Genomic DNA, 16296 nt, shown 5'->3' with positions numbered 1-16296 from the left:
TTTTGCCAGATATAAGAAAAGGCCCCTGCAAGTAAACACATACATTTAACAGCACGTTCTGTGCTTTCCTCTGCCTGCAGTTGCAAATATAACTGACACAGGGCTGGTTTGAGCATGATGTAAGCACGGCAGCTGGGCTATTAAGCCTATATAAAATGAAAGCACAATTAAGGCACCATAGCTGGCATTTCATGGCAAGCACATAGATTGAAAATAAACTTTTTTTAATTAGAAAAACACATCATCTCTTGTGCATATATGATACTAGGAGTTTAATATCTTATAAGTGATAGCAGCTCACATGGCAGGTGAATTATTTCAGCTTTTCAGCCCTCCCAACAGACTGTCTGAATTGAGCAATCTCTGCCAGCTAAAGCACAATTTGGATTAGCAAAAGCCCCACTGATAGGTCAGCTTAGCCCGTAATGGAGCAGCTTAGGCCTTGTCTGCATGATTATAACATTCTTAGCGGCCTATTGCCTTGCTTCCAGATGTTACAGCACAAACATGTCTGCCTCACTTCAAGTCCAAAATAAAATGTAGATCAGAGGAACAAAAAAAAAAAGATGAACATTTTAAAAACACCTTTGCATACGTGATACATTTTTCAAGAACCTTAATTGTCAGCAATGCTGTTTGTGATAAATGTTGAAAGGATCTTTTAGCTGTAAAATATGTCAAGCAATGCTTCTTCCTTATTTGGCACAAATAATTTATTCTAAAAGTTCTCATCTTTGACAACATTTTCTTTTTTCATCTGTTTGCTAAATCAAAGCATTATAATGTCAACTTTAACAACATTTTAACTACATTCGACTACAGCAGACATTTCATTTCTGACGCTTCTTTTTGAAATGCTGGCATGTGACGAATGCTTTATAGTTAATTGATATTTAGCAGCACTGTTATTTTGCACTGTCTGTGCATTTAAGCAGCTACACATTCAACTTCAGAAACCCCATTTCTCAGACCTTCAGCAGTAATTTATTTTCAACACTTCAATTTCTGACTGCTCTTTAAATTAGAGCTCTCAGCCTGTGCAAGTTGTTCTCATGAAACACAAATGACAATGTAAATTTCCTCATGTCGTGACAAAATGACGCCGTTCGTGTGCATATACATTTGTTGGAAAGTGCTCAACGCACCACCACGTAGTGATTCTCTTCTTAGCATGTTTGCATTATCAGTACATTATATAAACAGGCCAAGATCAGGTTAGAAGTTTTAAAGCTTTATGATGGATGTTGTCAATGATGCAAATGGGTTTAAGAAGATTACCTGAAAAATCAATGTTTTATTTTTCCAAATGACAGTCCCAGTGTTTATGCAAACTGCTGTGTGGTTTAGTCATTTTCAAAGGGCTGTCTGTCTTTAGAAGTCTCTCAGACTCTTCTGATCACAGGTTTCACTCAGGGGGCTTTCATCATTTACCTTTCTCCTTACCCAACCATGCCAACACTTCCACTGTTAATATTAAACGAGACGTCCTCATAGAAATAAAACACGTGCCAGAATGTTTTCATCAGCTCGTCTCTCTTACACGTGAAACCTTTTGTTTATAAGTTCACGGCTCATTTAAAAGAACTTTTGCCGCTAGCTTAATTCACATGCCTCCACCATGAAAATGGACACCTACGACCAGCAGTTTCCACCACATTATTGCAGGGCACCCCGCTGCTTTGACTTCACGCTGTAATTGCTTTAGCTCCGAAATGTCATGAACATGATCTGTGGCCACATCTTGTAGTTTGCGAGACAAAAATGTCACTTTTATTCACTATTATTGTTTTAAAAAATATCTTCTGTTTCGTCTCGAATACTCGCATATTAAGTTAGCTGTCTTTTTTAACAGTATACGTAGTTACTTCCATTGCAATATTGAAGTCACGAATTGATAAGGATCCAAAGAATGAGGAACATAATGGGGGCAAAGGGAGCCTATCCCAGCTGCCTTAAGGTGACAGGCAGGGTACACCCTAGAAAGGCTGTCAGTCTATTGCATTGCTAAAACAGAGACAGTCGGTCATTCTTGTTCACATTAACACCTTCAGCCAATTTAGAATCACCAATTAACCCAACAAAGAGGAAGCCAAAGAAACAAATGGAGGAACAAGGAGAACTTGCAAATCTCAATATAATTTATTAAACATATTTTGGAGAACACATTATTTATTTAATAATTTATTTTTAGACTCCCTTGGGTGTTCCAGGCTTTGGCTGATCAGTGTTGTTGTTCTTGTTGTTTGGAGGGGAGTTTTTATTTTCCCTCTCTCGCTTTCAAGCATCCTAAATGCTTGAAAGATCCATGTTACTGTTGATACGTTTAATTTCAAGCTTATTTGTATGGGCTAAAAAACAAACAAGACACTAATAAAAGTGCTCATCGATTAGTTGATGATGGGCTAAAGTGCTGTTAGCAAAAGCCTGCATTTAGACGCATAACTGTTTTCCTCCCTTTGTCAGATACACCGCATACCCCCATATAATACAGGAACCTTTCTCATCTGTTTTCCATCCTCTCTTGCCAGAGCCAAAGGTAATATTTTACAATGAGTATTACGATGGGCCAACCTGCCCAGATGACAAAAAGCAGCTTAAAAGAATTTGTGCCGCTCTGTTTGATTGGTATTAAAGGTTCTTTTGCACCACACTACACACTGTTGCACCGTGTATAAGCAGAGACAGGTAGTGGGTAAATCTCTCAAACACAGGTAATAGATACAGTTTATTTCATGCCTCCCTTATTTTCTTTTCTTGCTTTCTGTTTTGCCTGTTGGGAGCAAAAATCTTAGAGGCTTTTTTTTTCCAAATGCAAGACAAAAGTGAAATATACTCTCAAGCACTCGTAGCTGCCACATGCACACTGAAATATAGAAGTATATACAGAATATGAAATGCCTAGAACATGGGGACAGAGGTACAGTGCAAGATGTGAAAGACACAGACCATAATAAAAATACATGAGTCACACCATATTTAAAATGAAATACAATGTTTACAAAGCACTATCAGCAATGGCACATTGCCCAAAGTCATCTAAAATCACGCACACCAGCAGGCTGCCACACTCTCCAGACAGAATAGACTCACACCCTTTCTCAAGAGAGAAAATCACTTTTAGTTGCTGACCAGTCGCAGCTATGAACTGCTGACCCAACATTTCAGATACTGCACGTTTTACTTTGTAAATTTGATCAAAGTCTTTCAAGTTGCACCAAAGCTTAAAGAGTAGGATCAGGATCCATGTTGCAGAGCAACTACCATGTGTTTTTGCTGCTGATCATATGATCATAATGTGGTGGATTATAAATTTGATTAGTTTTGAAGTTGTACATCTCTGTTCCTTACATTTCATGTCATGCCCTTATTAATGTTTTATTTGTTGCTTTGACTGTTTTCAAATAGAATATGCAGTGGGAACATAGAGGGAGATAAGTAGTGAAAGTTTTGCCTGCGTTGATTGTGCGTCGATCCATTGTTAATGCCTCAGGGCTCCAGTAGGTGGGTTCGCGCGCCTCCTAATTCACTCAATACAGACGAGTGAGAGTGAGAGCTGCGTGTCTGTGCCGTTCTTTCACCTCTCCTCACTATTTCCCCTGTTTAAGGTAACTGCCATGCACAGATCTGTATAAACGTGGCAGCATGTGTTACTGTTGATTATTAGGTCATTATCATTATTCATTGTAGCGAAAGATGTGAATTGCAGACTATTTTGCTGAGAAGTTCCAGTTAACCTCTGTTGCTGTGTATGCTAGTTTTCGCTATTACTCCGCCATATTGTGTGAAGATTTTTCTGTTACTATCTGTATAAGTTAACTACTGAAAGACATGCAGTACTTAAAGTATTATTTCATTGCTGTGGAAAGTTAGTGACTGTGTCAGCTAACATGTGCGAGTTAAAAAGATGTTTTTGTCTAATGCTACAGTTCATGTTATCTAAAGTATTCTCATCAGCTAATGCAGCGAACAATAGTGACTTAGTTTGGACACAGTTGTCCTGAGACTGAGTGCATCCATAAGAATATTGTTTTGGTTGTATTGCATGTGAAACTCAATAGAGACAAGTGAGAGTGAGAGCTGCGTGTCTGTGCCGTTCTTTCACCTTTCCTCACTATTTCCCCTGTTTAAGGGCACAACAATAACAGGAGGTCAAACACGAGACAGGAATGAAGACAGAGAAAATACAGAGGAATTGCAATTAAGTGATATTTTTAATCAGTTAATGTTTTTTTTCTATAAATCTTAAAACTGCTACAATGATTTAATTTATGTTGAAAGAAATTAAATAGAAAAGAGGGACCTGGTAGATAAAACAGTGTTAATGAGTGTTAAGACTTGACCTCGTCCTCACTGGCTCAGGCAGAAAGACAGTTAAATGCTAGAGGCATTTCTCATCTCTTTTGAGGTTAGAAATTTTGCACCACAGTTGACTGAGGAATTCACTTAAAAACTCAAGGATAGAAACTATATGAACAGATTCGTGGGTCATAGTGTATTCCATATCAGCTACAGTTTAAAACTGGACAGTTAAACCTGCACTTTAAATGTATTTTTATTGTCTGTATTTGTCCTCACCACGAATCTTTCTTTTGTTTTTAGACAATAATCCTTCTTCCGAAAGCTGAGTTTCTTTTCTATCTGAAACTTCACGTGTTGTTTCTAAACCTTTCAAGTGCACCAATAATTGCAATGTAAAATGCAGAGATACTGGGTTGCCAGTGTGGAAATGTGGCAGGACACACCCAATTTAAAATGTTGGTTAAATGTAAATTACAGAGAAAATTATCTGGCAAATATAGGCTTAATTACTATTAGTTGGGTCTGCACAACTTCAAGCTTTAAAAAAGCAATCTTAGAGATGTGACAGTGAAAACACGAACTTTAATGTAAATGCCTTAGGTCTACTCCTTTTTGTCCCTTTACTCCCTGTGATATGTCAAACTGATCCACAGTCTAAAAATATGTAAAAAAAAACAAAAAAAAAAAACCTTTGTCAAGTCTTATAGATGCATTTTTAATAAATAACTGACACAAGTGCACAGCTCATTGATAAACACATTGCCTTTTCTGTTTCTAATTCATAACTGATAAATGGATGGATACTTTTATAGCAATTTTCTGCACAATTTTAGAATTCAAAGCACTTTCTTACTACTAGCCTAATTTACCATTTATACAAGTGCCTTTTTATGCCTCAGCACTTTTACCCTAACATTCACACACACTGATGGATCGACGACACTTTGATCTTCAGTGTCTTGCCCAAAGATACTTTGACATCAGGGTTGTAGTCGAACAGGAGGATCAGCTAGCGGATCCGTTGTACCTTCTTAGTCCAACACAATACAATTTTTTGTTTTGCTAGTTAATGTTTTTAATGTGAAGCTATAGCAGTTGGTAATATTTGGTGTGCAAATTAAGAATGCATTTGTCTCTTGGCAAAGTCACTAGATTTGTAATATTCCAAATATAAATATGCTGCACAATTTTTCATCAGTCGGCAACAGACTTAATTACGATTGTGATACCACATTAAGTGATTTATGGGGGCTCCCAGACATTTATTTGAATGAAAATGTTCAGGATTGCCAAGATTGAAAGTGGCTTCATGCAGCATTTATATGCCATTATGTGTGGTGTTCCTGCAGTTCTGTTGGAGCCGCTGAAGTCCTTGATTAATGTTAAACAGGAAAGGCAAGAAAGGAAACGCAGTACACACTTTTGCTTTTGCTGGATTTCTTATTGATGCATTTCAATATCTGCTGTGTAGTAACTAAGAAATGAATGCAAATGTGCTCTGAAGAGTTATTTAGGTTTGGGTTGAAGCATCAAGACAAATACACGTAGAAAGAATTGATGGTGAACCAGTGAACCAAATACTCGCTTTGAATGCAATAATCCCTACCTAATTCAGTAGCGACTTAATTTTTACTATATACATGTTTCATTTTATTTACTATATTGTTTATTATTCTTCTATAGCTATGACAACTGTGGCCAGCTTAACACATACATTTGAGGGAGGAAAATAGCCAAGTACTCAACTCAGTCACTTGCATCCTTTGTTGTAATGTGTGAATAAGGTGCATTATATAGAATCAACAGAGCCCAACACTGACATTTCTGTAAGGCTTCATTGCAAAGATTAAAGATTTTTACAACATGAGAAAAGACAAAAGTAAAGTCTGCTTGCTTTCAAATTTTCATAATATTCAGCCTGACATTTTGTGAGTTAACTCAAACTTCTAAAAGGAGAAAATCGTCAAAGTTCTGTCTGTGTTAGGGTAATGTCTTGCACACAGAAAGTGAGAGTTTGTGCAGTCTTCTTTTTCGTAGTGTCACGCTGACCTACAGCCTAATAATAAGTTGGGGGGGAAAGTAGGAAAAAATACTGCCTCTGATAGGTCATTTCTGGAAAATGTCCAGGTGTTTAACTGATCGAGCTGCCAAAAATCTATCATTTGGATATCAAATCTTTTCTTTTAAGTTTTCACCAGAGTACTTATGAGTAATGTATATCTGACAAAGACCTACATATTATACTCAAAATTACATAAAATACAATTTGTGTTTTCCGGTTATATTAAGTTATATCAGCCACACATGCAAATATGGTGACATTATCCATTTTACATTATTTCTTTCTTCAGTCATATGGCGTTGATCTGATGACATGCAGCAGCTCATATGTTCATGTCTTCTTGTTTAACCACAATAATTGATGCCTTTCAGTCTTGTCATTCTGACAGACACTTTATCAAAAGTTACACTTCAGCTACCTCATAAATCCACTTAGAAAAAGCATGGAAAGAGCTCATGGATGGTGTTATGTAATCAAAATAATGAGCATTTTAATAAAAGGTTGCTTTACATAATGCAGCCAAACAAGTGTAAAGTTTTGTCTGTGGTCAACTTAAACTGATTGGATCCTGAAGTGTTGCCCATTTTTTTCTCTGGCAAGGAAATCTATCATGTTCAAACTGTCATATTAATTGGTTCTGCTTAACTGAGCTGGATCTGCAATATAGCCAGGATGTAAATTTTAGCCTTTGACTTTGACGTATTCAGGTGTGACTTTCAATTAGAGCTGCTGTTTTGTGCATTTCGTTGAGCTATTAGACATTTGGTAAGGTTTCAACGGTGTAAGCGAATTAAGTTGGGCTAGGCAGGCGCTAATGAAAACCCCTCTGTTCCACACAGAAGAAAATGCAGAGCTTTACATTTTTAACATAAATACCATAAAGTATTAAATGCAAAAAAAACCCAAAACAACTTTGAGGTCGCACTCTGTCCACTGGCTCATTAACATTGATATTATCACACTGACCTGCATGCGGTTGTTATGTTGTGTTCTCGCTTGTGCTCCAACTTTGTAAATAAATGAATGTGAAAGTGGTGCAGCACTGCTGTGACAAGCACATAACATAGACTTGTTTCTGTAGTGGCAACATCAATAATGGAATATTGAGGGCAATTGTGATCAAATTGAATGAGTGTTGTCTGAAGTGCTCTCATCAGTTCATTCAAAGGCAGATAAACAAACAAGTAAAGAACAATAAAAGGAGACAATCGTCTTTCAGAGGAGTGGCAAACTGCTGTTTTTTTTTTATTAGACCACAGATGAGCCATTATGTAAGGATATTATTTTGGGTTATGTACTGTGTGTTTATTTCGAGATTTATGATTAGAAATCAGTTCCTTTTTATAGCCAGCAATGTTAAGACAAGACAGTGAAGTTGAAAAAAAAAAGGCAATATCCTTGAAGTTTGATTTGAGATAAGATTGCTTCCGCTCTCTCTCCCAGACATTAATACAGTTAAAAATAGACTTATTTTCTGGCTCATATACACTGTTATGTACTAATGTTGCAGGTCGGTACAGCATTCCAAACATCCTCATAGTCTCCTTCATTGCCACACTTTATTTCATGATGTTTTATGTCCAAAGGGCATCTGAGCACAGCTTCAGATCTCAGCACTGCAGTCTGGTGATGTGGGCAGAGAAGTACCTGGCTTGCCCACTGTTGGAATGGGATGGTCTTTAGGGGATCTCAGGAAGGGGGTGGGGAATAGGGGTTTGATCAGGACCAGCTGTCACTTCTGTCCTCAACTATTTCTCAAAGTCTACAGTCCCACAGAAGTGCAAGTATAATAGGCTTATTTAGAGTGGGGAGGCTAGAGCAGTTTTGCTCTCCTTGTCATGTTACAGACATGATTTGCTTGTCTTTTAATCTCTACTGAGGAAAGATTAACAATATTAACATTCAACAATTTAGCATAACTCTGACCGCTAGGCTCAAAATGTTGCATTTAATTAATGAATGTGGTGAATTTGTAAAAACAGCATGATGAATGTGGACAGATATACAGTCTATATTCAGTGATCATGGCATTGCAGGTGAAAGAAAGCAATGCACTTGAGAAGAAAGCCAACAGTTTGCATGACAAACAGCATTAATTCTGAAATGTGTTTAAGCTGTTTAGAACTTGGTTCATAGTTCAATAGGAGTCCATGTTAAGGTGTACTTATTTACCATTATTATGCACATTAGTAGCTTAATGACTCTTTAGAAATAATTATAAGTCACTTATAAATGACTTATTCGTCACAAAATATTCTCCAGCTACTAGACCATTAACTTAGAGTTCTCCCTCAATTACCTCCTAATTACTACTTAGTAAGTATGAGAAAGCTGTTATATTTGAAATATGATTTTAATCTGCTTTGCTTATTTTGGCTCTTAAAAGGTGGTAATACCACACCAATAGTAATTTTCACATAATAGCAGTTAATAAATTTAATGTACAATTAAATGATAAAGTGACTTTAAAAAAAACTCAAACAGTGTTCCTCATTCTATCACCCACTGTACTGTTATGATTAAAGAAAGGAACAAAAAATCTCATACTGCAGTTTGGCATGGTTTCATCCTATTGTCTAAACAGCTTTGAAACAACCTAGCAACACTCTTCAGTCAGTATGGGCCTGGTTTCATCGCTGCTTCTTTGTGCATCAGCCAAACTGGGAACTCTGAGTGAAAAGAAAAATAAATAGATAAAAATAATGTTCTAATGCTCATGGTAGTCTTAAAGGTTTTTCAAATAGCTGGTAATAGCTAGTATTTTAGTTGATTAACAGACAAAAAACAGTTTAAGGGTGTAAAAGGGGATATTGTAGAATAAACAATAATAAACGATGTTGTAGTATAGATTTATTTTTTTATAAAAATGTATTTATCGTTGCTGATGACCAAGCACCTGACTGCATTTTGAAATACAGTTTGGTTTGGTTTCATCTTTCTCATGAAACTACTTCTAGATGTCTGTTTTTAATAACAACAGGCAGTAAATGTAAACAAGAAAAAAAAGAAAAAATGAAATAAACTGGAAGTCAGTGAAAGAAAATAAGTGTTTAACGTAAAACGAGTCAGGAAAATTCTAAAAGTAAAAATGAACCATTTCCATATTGCCCAATGTAATAGTAAAAGCTCTGCATCTGAGACTCTACTGCACAAAAAAGTAGCATGCAGAGCTAATATTAAATACATTCAACCATATCTTCTCTTTTACTGGATTTCAATAAAAGGCTTTTATGCCTATTATGCATATACATATCTTCCTGGTGTGAAAAGCCCCTTGGATTTGAAGATAGTGAAAGAAAGACATAATATGTAAGTGATTCAGAAGGAATCATTAAAAGCAATAAATGGATTAAGTTTGTGTCTGTGTATGCACACGTGTCTTTAATTATTATAATGTAAAACTTAAAACATGAACAAAAAAGAATTCATTAAATATATATGTATATAGGTGTGACACATGTGAAAAGCCTAATGTCACTTTTTCAATGCTCTAAATGACAAATCACATAATATTCTCACTGTAATTGTAAGTGGCTCTATGTACATTGCATAACTAAATCCAGTTAATAGCTTAAAGGCAAGGCTGCTGAAAGGATACTTTCACTACACAACCATGTGGTTAGGTCAGATTCAGGTTGAGAAAAACAAAAAACAAGCCAAACTTTCTCCCATTACTTGAACATGATCTGATGGCTCAGAATGGCAGCCTTCTCTCTATTTATTTTCTTCCTAAAAGTTGCACCTTAACCGTGACAAAACAATGCCTCCCACTCCACAGCAGACCCACCAGGACCCCTTTGCTCTGGCCTGTGGGCTTGTTTTTTTGTGTGTGCCAAACATGTACGCATCCACTTGTTGAGAGCCAAGCAAAGAATGACTCATTTGACCAACCTTTGTTTTCTCTCCACTTTGCAGTAAACCCATGTCTTTGTTCTTTGTGCCGCTGTAATCACAAACATGTCACTCATGGTGAAATAATTGGATTATTCATTGCAAAATGACCACAGTATCTCTCACTGCAAATGTCTTGACTGTTTTTGATGAAAAATGCTTTTACACCCTCGACTGATATTTGTAATTCCAATTGTAAGTGTAATACATTTGCCTGTTCTTTTACTGGTTTGTTTTTTTGTTGGGGGGGGGGCTGCCTGTACTAAGCACTGGTTAACTTATAAAGGTTTATCAAAGCCATTTTTAGTAAATCCGAGTACAACTTCTGCTTTCTCTATTATAGGACTAACAAGTATGTTCCTTCATAAATGGCAAGATGACAAGATTCTGACACCTCCCCGACAAAACGATTATTCTCTCTTACTGAGTCAATATTGGCAGACAGCAAAGAATTCCTGTAATTTACACCTCAATATCACTATGTTAGTTTTTAGGCGTTATTGAAAAAAAGAAAAATCACACAAATCTGCCCACAACATTGGCCCCCTCTCCAAAGTACATTCTCCAAGGAGTCAGAAGCTTATTATGAGTGGATTCCTTTAGAATAATTGATTGTATTTGACATGACGTGGAGGAAGCACGGCAGATTGATACTCTGCAGCTGAGATGTGATCAATCCAAATGAGAGACTGTGGGAGCGTTGATTCCTCTGCCAGAGTTTATTAGAAACAGCAAAGCTTCTCTGGAGAAACTGCATTTCTCCATAAACAGCTTGGACCTATTAGTATCTGGGAATGTAAATGAGCATCATGCCTCACCTCATCATACCTCAAAATATTCCCCGCACAACAGTTTGACAAAACAGAATGAAACATCGAGTTAAATGCTCACGTATGTTGTAGTGGGTGTTTAGGAAATAAGACTTGTGATTATCTACTAAGATTCTGTCTTAACAAACACACACACAACAAATTTGATTTGATGTACTTCACATTCTTACTAATGAATCAACTTTCTGAAATGGCATCCTCCAGATCTGAAAATTATGAGGAGTGGGTGTGAAATGGAATTCCCTTCCTACGAGTACGTAACCTTGGTGCAACTGGAAAGTGAACTTGTTTTAAAGGTTGATTTTCTCTTTTCATAATTTATTTCACTGTGGATGACTTCTTTCTTCCACTCAAAGTATCTGATTGCAAGATGTATTGTTAATATTTGATGGAAATATTTTTTATGCCATAAATTGTCAGAGGATCATATCTTGACAATGATTTTCAGAGTAATTTTATATTATTTCCTTAGATACTTGTAATGCAACACAGTTAGAATTCCTCAAATGGTATGAGAGACCTTTCCTCTATCTTCAAACTTCTGTTTGCTATGTAAATAAAGTGTTAGGCACGTGTTGAAATGCAAGAAATAAATGTTATGTGGTATGTTCTCGGTGTGAGGCAGTAAACAGCAGATGGTAAGCAGCGCCACTTTAGCGCTATGGATTTTATTTAGCTACCCACCTGAATGACCTGCATTGAGCTGAGCAGCTGATGTGGAGAGAAAAAAAAAGTAAGAGTTAACTGTTTGCTCGTGTTTACTTCAGTTCCACTAGACTGCAAGGCCAGAGGAGTCATTTGCAATGCACAGTAAAATTAGCTTGCTTATCAGTGTTTTGATTTCCTTCCCGCCTCAACATCCAACTGACATTTTAGATGTACATGGTCCATGACTGATTCTCAATCAAAAGCACAATAACAAGTTACCGGGCTTATGTGCTTTCGCTCGCTTTTTAATTAAATGTATGATGACAAGCAATGAGCGTGATTACAATAATAGCCTGCTATGTTTGTGTTTTCAAAAAAAGTACCCTTGAACACTGTATAACTGTCCTTTCAATTGGATATGCTCCAAAGATTGCCAGGGAGACGCTGCAGCTAATGTCCATACAGTAGGACGTCGGTTGTTTCAAGGTGATTCGCTGTGGTGTGTATCTGAACTTTTTTTTTCTGCATGGCGATGTTGCTCTATTAGACCACCTACTGGACTTTGGAGTTTAATGGCAGACAGACCTGAAGTCCTTGAAAGGTTAAAACAATCTTTAGCCATTTATTACTGGAAGGGGGAAGTGTGGAAAGTGATTGAATATAATGAAAACTAATACTCTTTCTGGTCACTATGCTATCTGTAGATATGTTTAATATCCCATTACAGGCCCAGAAGTAACCACAGTTCTATACTGTCAAGAGACAAACATAATCCGGAGGGAAATTACCCATCAGGAAGGCAATACTGTTACTGAGATGCAATTACCAGGCCACTTGTGAGACTTTCAGCCCAGTATCCGTGGGTACACGTGTGTGGTCGATATGTGCATAACAGCTCTTATGTCTAGCAGAGTAAATTGGATTCTTTGCTGGAGAACAGTTAATTTAGAATATGTCCAAGATGCAAATGATTGATGTGACTATATCGTTACAACTGTAGGTTTGTGGTGCAGGGCAGCCAAATGGAAAAAGAATATTGCAGGGAGAAGGAAATAGCTTTTATCCCAGAATTATGGGGAAATTTCTCCACTAAATCAGTGAGTCTCCAGAAGAAATAATTTCGATTTTGGTCGGTTGTTCGGACATTCATTTCCAAGCAAACATTGGTGAATTTGGAAGGAAGCAGCTTTCTACGTGCTTGGATTCTGCTTCTTTTTTACAGTGTATTACACATCTCCTGTGCTTGTATTTGTTAGTAGTTAAATAATCTGCATGTCTCACAGAGGATTTAATGTACCAATTTAGCACTGAATCACATAGCCTACAAACAAAGAAAACAGTACGGATTGGAATGAACATCAGTGTAAACATTTGATAAGGGTTTGCTTGAGGCGATTGCTATGCTTTATTACTGATACAAAAATAAAAGCTGCAAAAACAAGAGTTGCCTCTGTGCATTTGATATACTTGCCTCTGCACTGGCCTATTCTACAACTCAGAGATGAAACTCATAATATTGGTGGCAATGGCACATGGCTTCCTGCGACTCCCTGGATTAATTCATCAAGTCTGGGACATTTCAACTGTACTGCAAATTATCTCCTTGAATCTGATAATTAATCACTGCTGCTTTAAATGATTGGCCCCTAACCTTAAATGCAGCAGAAAGAGCAAAAGAAAAGAGCTGCCTGCACCCATTCCAATCTTCTCCTGCTGGGGAAGTGCATGTGCATTAGAAATAAAACTGCCTGCACAGAGTGTGAGCCTAGCATGCATAATAAATGTATGACAAAACAATACCCCAGGCACCCCAGTATTAATGATATGCAGTGAACTCATTATTAAAGTTCCAAAACAGCTCCTGGAGTAACACAGATGGAGTCAATTAAGCAATGAGCATACTTGCTTTCCTGCTGTTTCATCTTCCTTCTTTTATCTCTTGCATATTACTCTATGGATGTAATTAGCTGTATGTTTCTCCTCACAACATAATGTCCAGTGATAATAACGGTTATTTTCTCTTGTAATTTCGAATAATGCACTGCTTAGTAAATGTACCAGATTTGCTTGCACCTTGTCCTTGGGTATGTTATTTGCACTGGAAGAGGTGTTGAGGGTAATACCATGCTAAGCTGTTTTTTTCCCCCTCTGCTGTTTCTGTTCCCAGAGACCTGATGCCTTCAACGCTGGAGGGGCAGATCACCATGGAAAAGACACCAAGCTACTTTGTGACTAACCATGCCCCCAAGCGCATCCACTCCATGGCAAGAGACATCAAGCTTATTATTGTCGTGCGTAATCCTGTCACTAGAGCCATTTCAGACTATACACAGACTTTGTCCAAGAAACCCGATATCCCCACCTTTGAGGTTCTGGCTTTTAAGAACCGGACGCTGGGTCTTATAGATGCCTCGTGGAGTGCGTTGCGTATAGGAATATATGCGCTTCACCTGGAGAGCTGGATGCAGTATTTCCCACTCTCCCAAATGCACTTTGTCAGTGGAGAGAGGCTCATTGTGGATCCTGCTGGTGAGATGGCCAAAGTGCAGGACTTCTTGGGACTGAAGCGGATTGTCACAGACAAACACTTTTACTTTAATAAAACGAAAGGATTTCCATGTCTAAAGAAGCCAGAGGACAGCAGCACTCCCAGATGCCTTGGCAAGTCTAAAGGGAGAACTCATCCTAAAATTGACCCAGATGTGATTCGGCGGCTGCACAAGTTCTACAAGCCCTTTAACATGATGTTCTACCAAATGACTGGTCAGAACTTTGAATGGGAGCTGGAGGAGGACAGTGAAACTCGTAGCTCTCAGGACTAGCATGGCACGGCTCAGCCACACCACCAGCCTTCTCACTAAAACTAATCTTGTCCGGCTTCATCTTCAGAGAGTGCTTGAGCACGCCAATCAATCATGGCTGTCTTTGCAGTGTCTGTACCCATTAGCAAGAGTTTACTGACATGCTTTTTCTTGATGATGGCAGATCATTATTGTATATACTAAACATAAAATATATTTATATTTGTGTAAATGAGATGATTTATTCCTTTTGGGTTTAAAGCATAGAACTGATATAAAAAAAATCATGTTGACTATGGCAATGCATGCGATGAGTTAAGTGTCCTTACCTCATGAGCCCTAAGGGTAAACTCTGCCTGTTTCTTCTCCCTTTACTTTCCTGCAGTTTGTTGCCCTCACGCCCACTCACCAGCATTCAGTACAAAAAGACATTATATTTCAATGGCTAATGCCATGAAGCGTTCTGTATTATTTCTTTTAAAAGAGTTCTGCTGCTTTATAAGAGAGAGAGAAAAGAGGACATGATAGACATAGAACTATAATCCTTTGACATGTGCTCATCTTTTCAGTTGTCTATATCTGAGTGGAGACAATCCTTTTAAGTTTACCAAAGTGTTAATTTACTCTGTGTCACTGTTATGGTTGCTCTGCACTCATTAATTGCATACATATGAGAGAAGATGTACAGTGGCCATCATTCAATAATTGGATTGTTTCACTGCACAGTTGAACATTAGCATACTGACGACCATGCGCACCAGTGTGGTGCACTATGAGTAGTTTTGGTATAGCATTACAAATGAATCTGTTTTCTCTTTGTGCATCAAACGAGTCTGCATCTAGGCAGAAGAAAAAATTGGTGCTGCCAAAGCATTCCCAAAAATAACAGTTGACTTTTGTGGTCCTGCTTGCCTTGTGACCCTCCTCTTGTCACAGTAATACATGTCAATGAGGGTGAAGAAAAACAGAGGACCGAGCAGAAGTTTGTTACCAAACATCTGCTGCTATGCAGTCTTCTGTCGTTAGAGATTAATGGCGTGTTAAATAAACTGCTGCTGCTGTTGGAACAATGTCAATGTCAAAGAGAATTTGCTGTCAAGGAAAAGCTACATACATGCCCAGGTAAATTACCAAGCCATTATTGTATGTGCTTAACTTGAATGGGATAACTCATGCCAGTCAAATGTGCTGTAACTAGACGTTTTACTAGCAAACACTTAATCACATGATCAGCAGCGCTAACTGATTGAATGCTTGTATCAGATATTACAGGCTTTTGCTGTGAAATGTTAATTTACTCATACAATGAAATAACAACATGACCCATCATCTTTCCTTTATCATTTTCTGATTTTGCATAATCTGCTGTGCGTCTGTCTGTTGTCTCTGGACTTTTCATCAATTGAGACAATCAATACAGCCAATGAGTCAATAAATACAGTCTGCTACACATCACTGGTTGCTACAGCTATGATGCATTGCTCTGTTAATCTTCCCTGTTCTCTTGCCATGGATGGTTGGATTGGTTCGCTCTCTGTAGACCTCTCTGTCACCCAGGGGAAGCCAGCACCAGCAGCTACTTACACAGAGCAATTGATTCAATCAAAGTAAGCACTATACTGCCCTTTGTAGCACCAAGCCTGAACACTTACCTCTGAGTCTCACTATCCCAGAGTCACAACTTCCACTTTGAGGCTTTTCTGTGCAGCCATCCCTTGGTGTTTTCTTGACAATGTCTCTGCACTTTTACCCCCCCCCTCCTCTA

At 37.8% G+C, this 16296-nt stretch overlaps 1 protein-coding gene across 1 annotated transcript in view; it reads left to right on the top strand.

Annotated features, from left to right (window-relative positions):
- hs3st4 (heparan sulfate (glucosamine) 3-O-sulfotransferase 4) overlaps positions 1 to 15986 on the top strand; it is an 86326-nt gene extending 70340 nt beyond the window's left edge. The window contains exon 2 of the mRNA XM_084925529.1: positions 13898 to 15986. Within this exon, the coding sequence (XP_084781655.1) occupies positions 13898 to 14552 (655 nt within the window). The 3' untranslated portion in view covers positions 14553 to 15986. The remainder of the gene's footprint in view (positions 1 to 13897) is intronic.
- Positions 15987 to 16296: the final 310 nt, after the last annotated feature.

This window comes from Perissodus microlepis, chromosome 4, assembly GCF_051167445.1.
Source record: "Perissodus microlepis isolate ML-2025 ecotype Zambia chromosome 4, ASM5116744v1, whole genome shotgun sequence".
Classification (NCBI taxonomy): domain Eukaryota; kingdom Metazoa; phylum Chordata; class Actinopteri; order Cichliformes; family Cichlidae; genus Perissodus; species Perissodus microlepis.
Note: the sequence above shows the minus strand (reverse complement) of the source record. Positions and strands in the feature narration are given on the sequence as shown.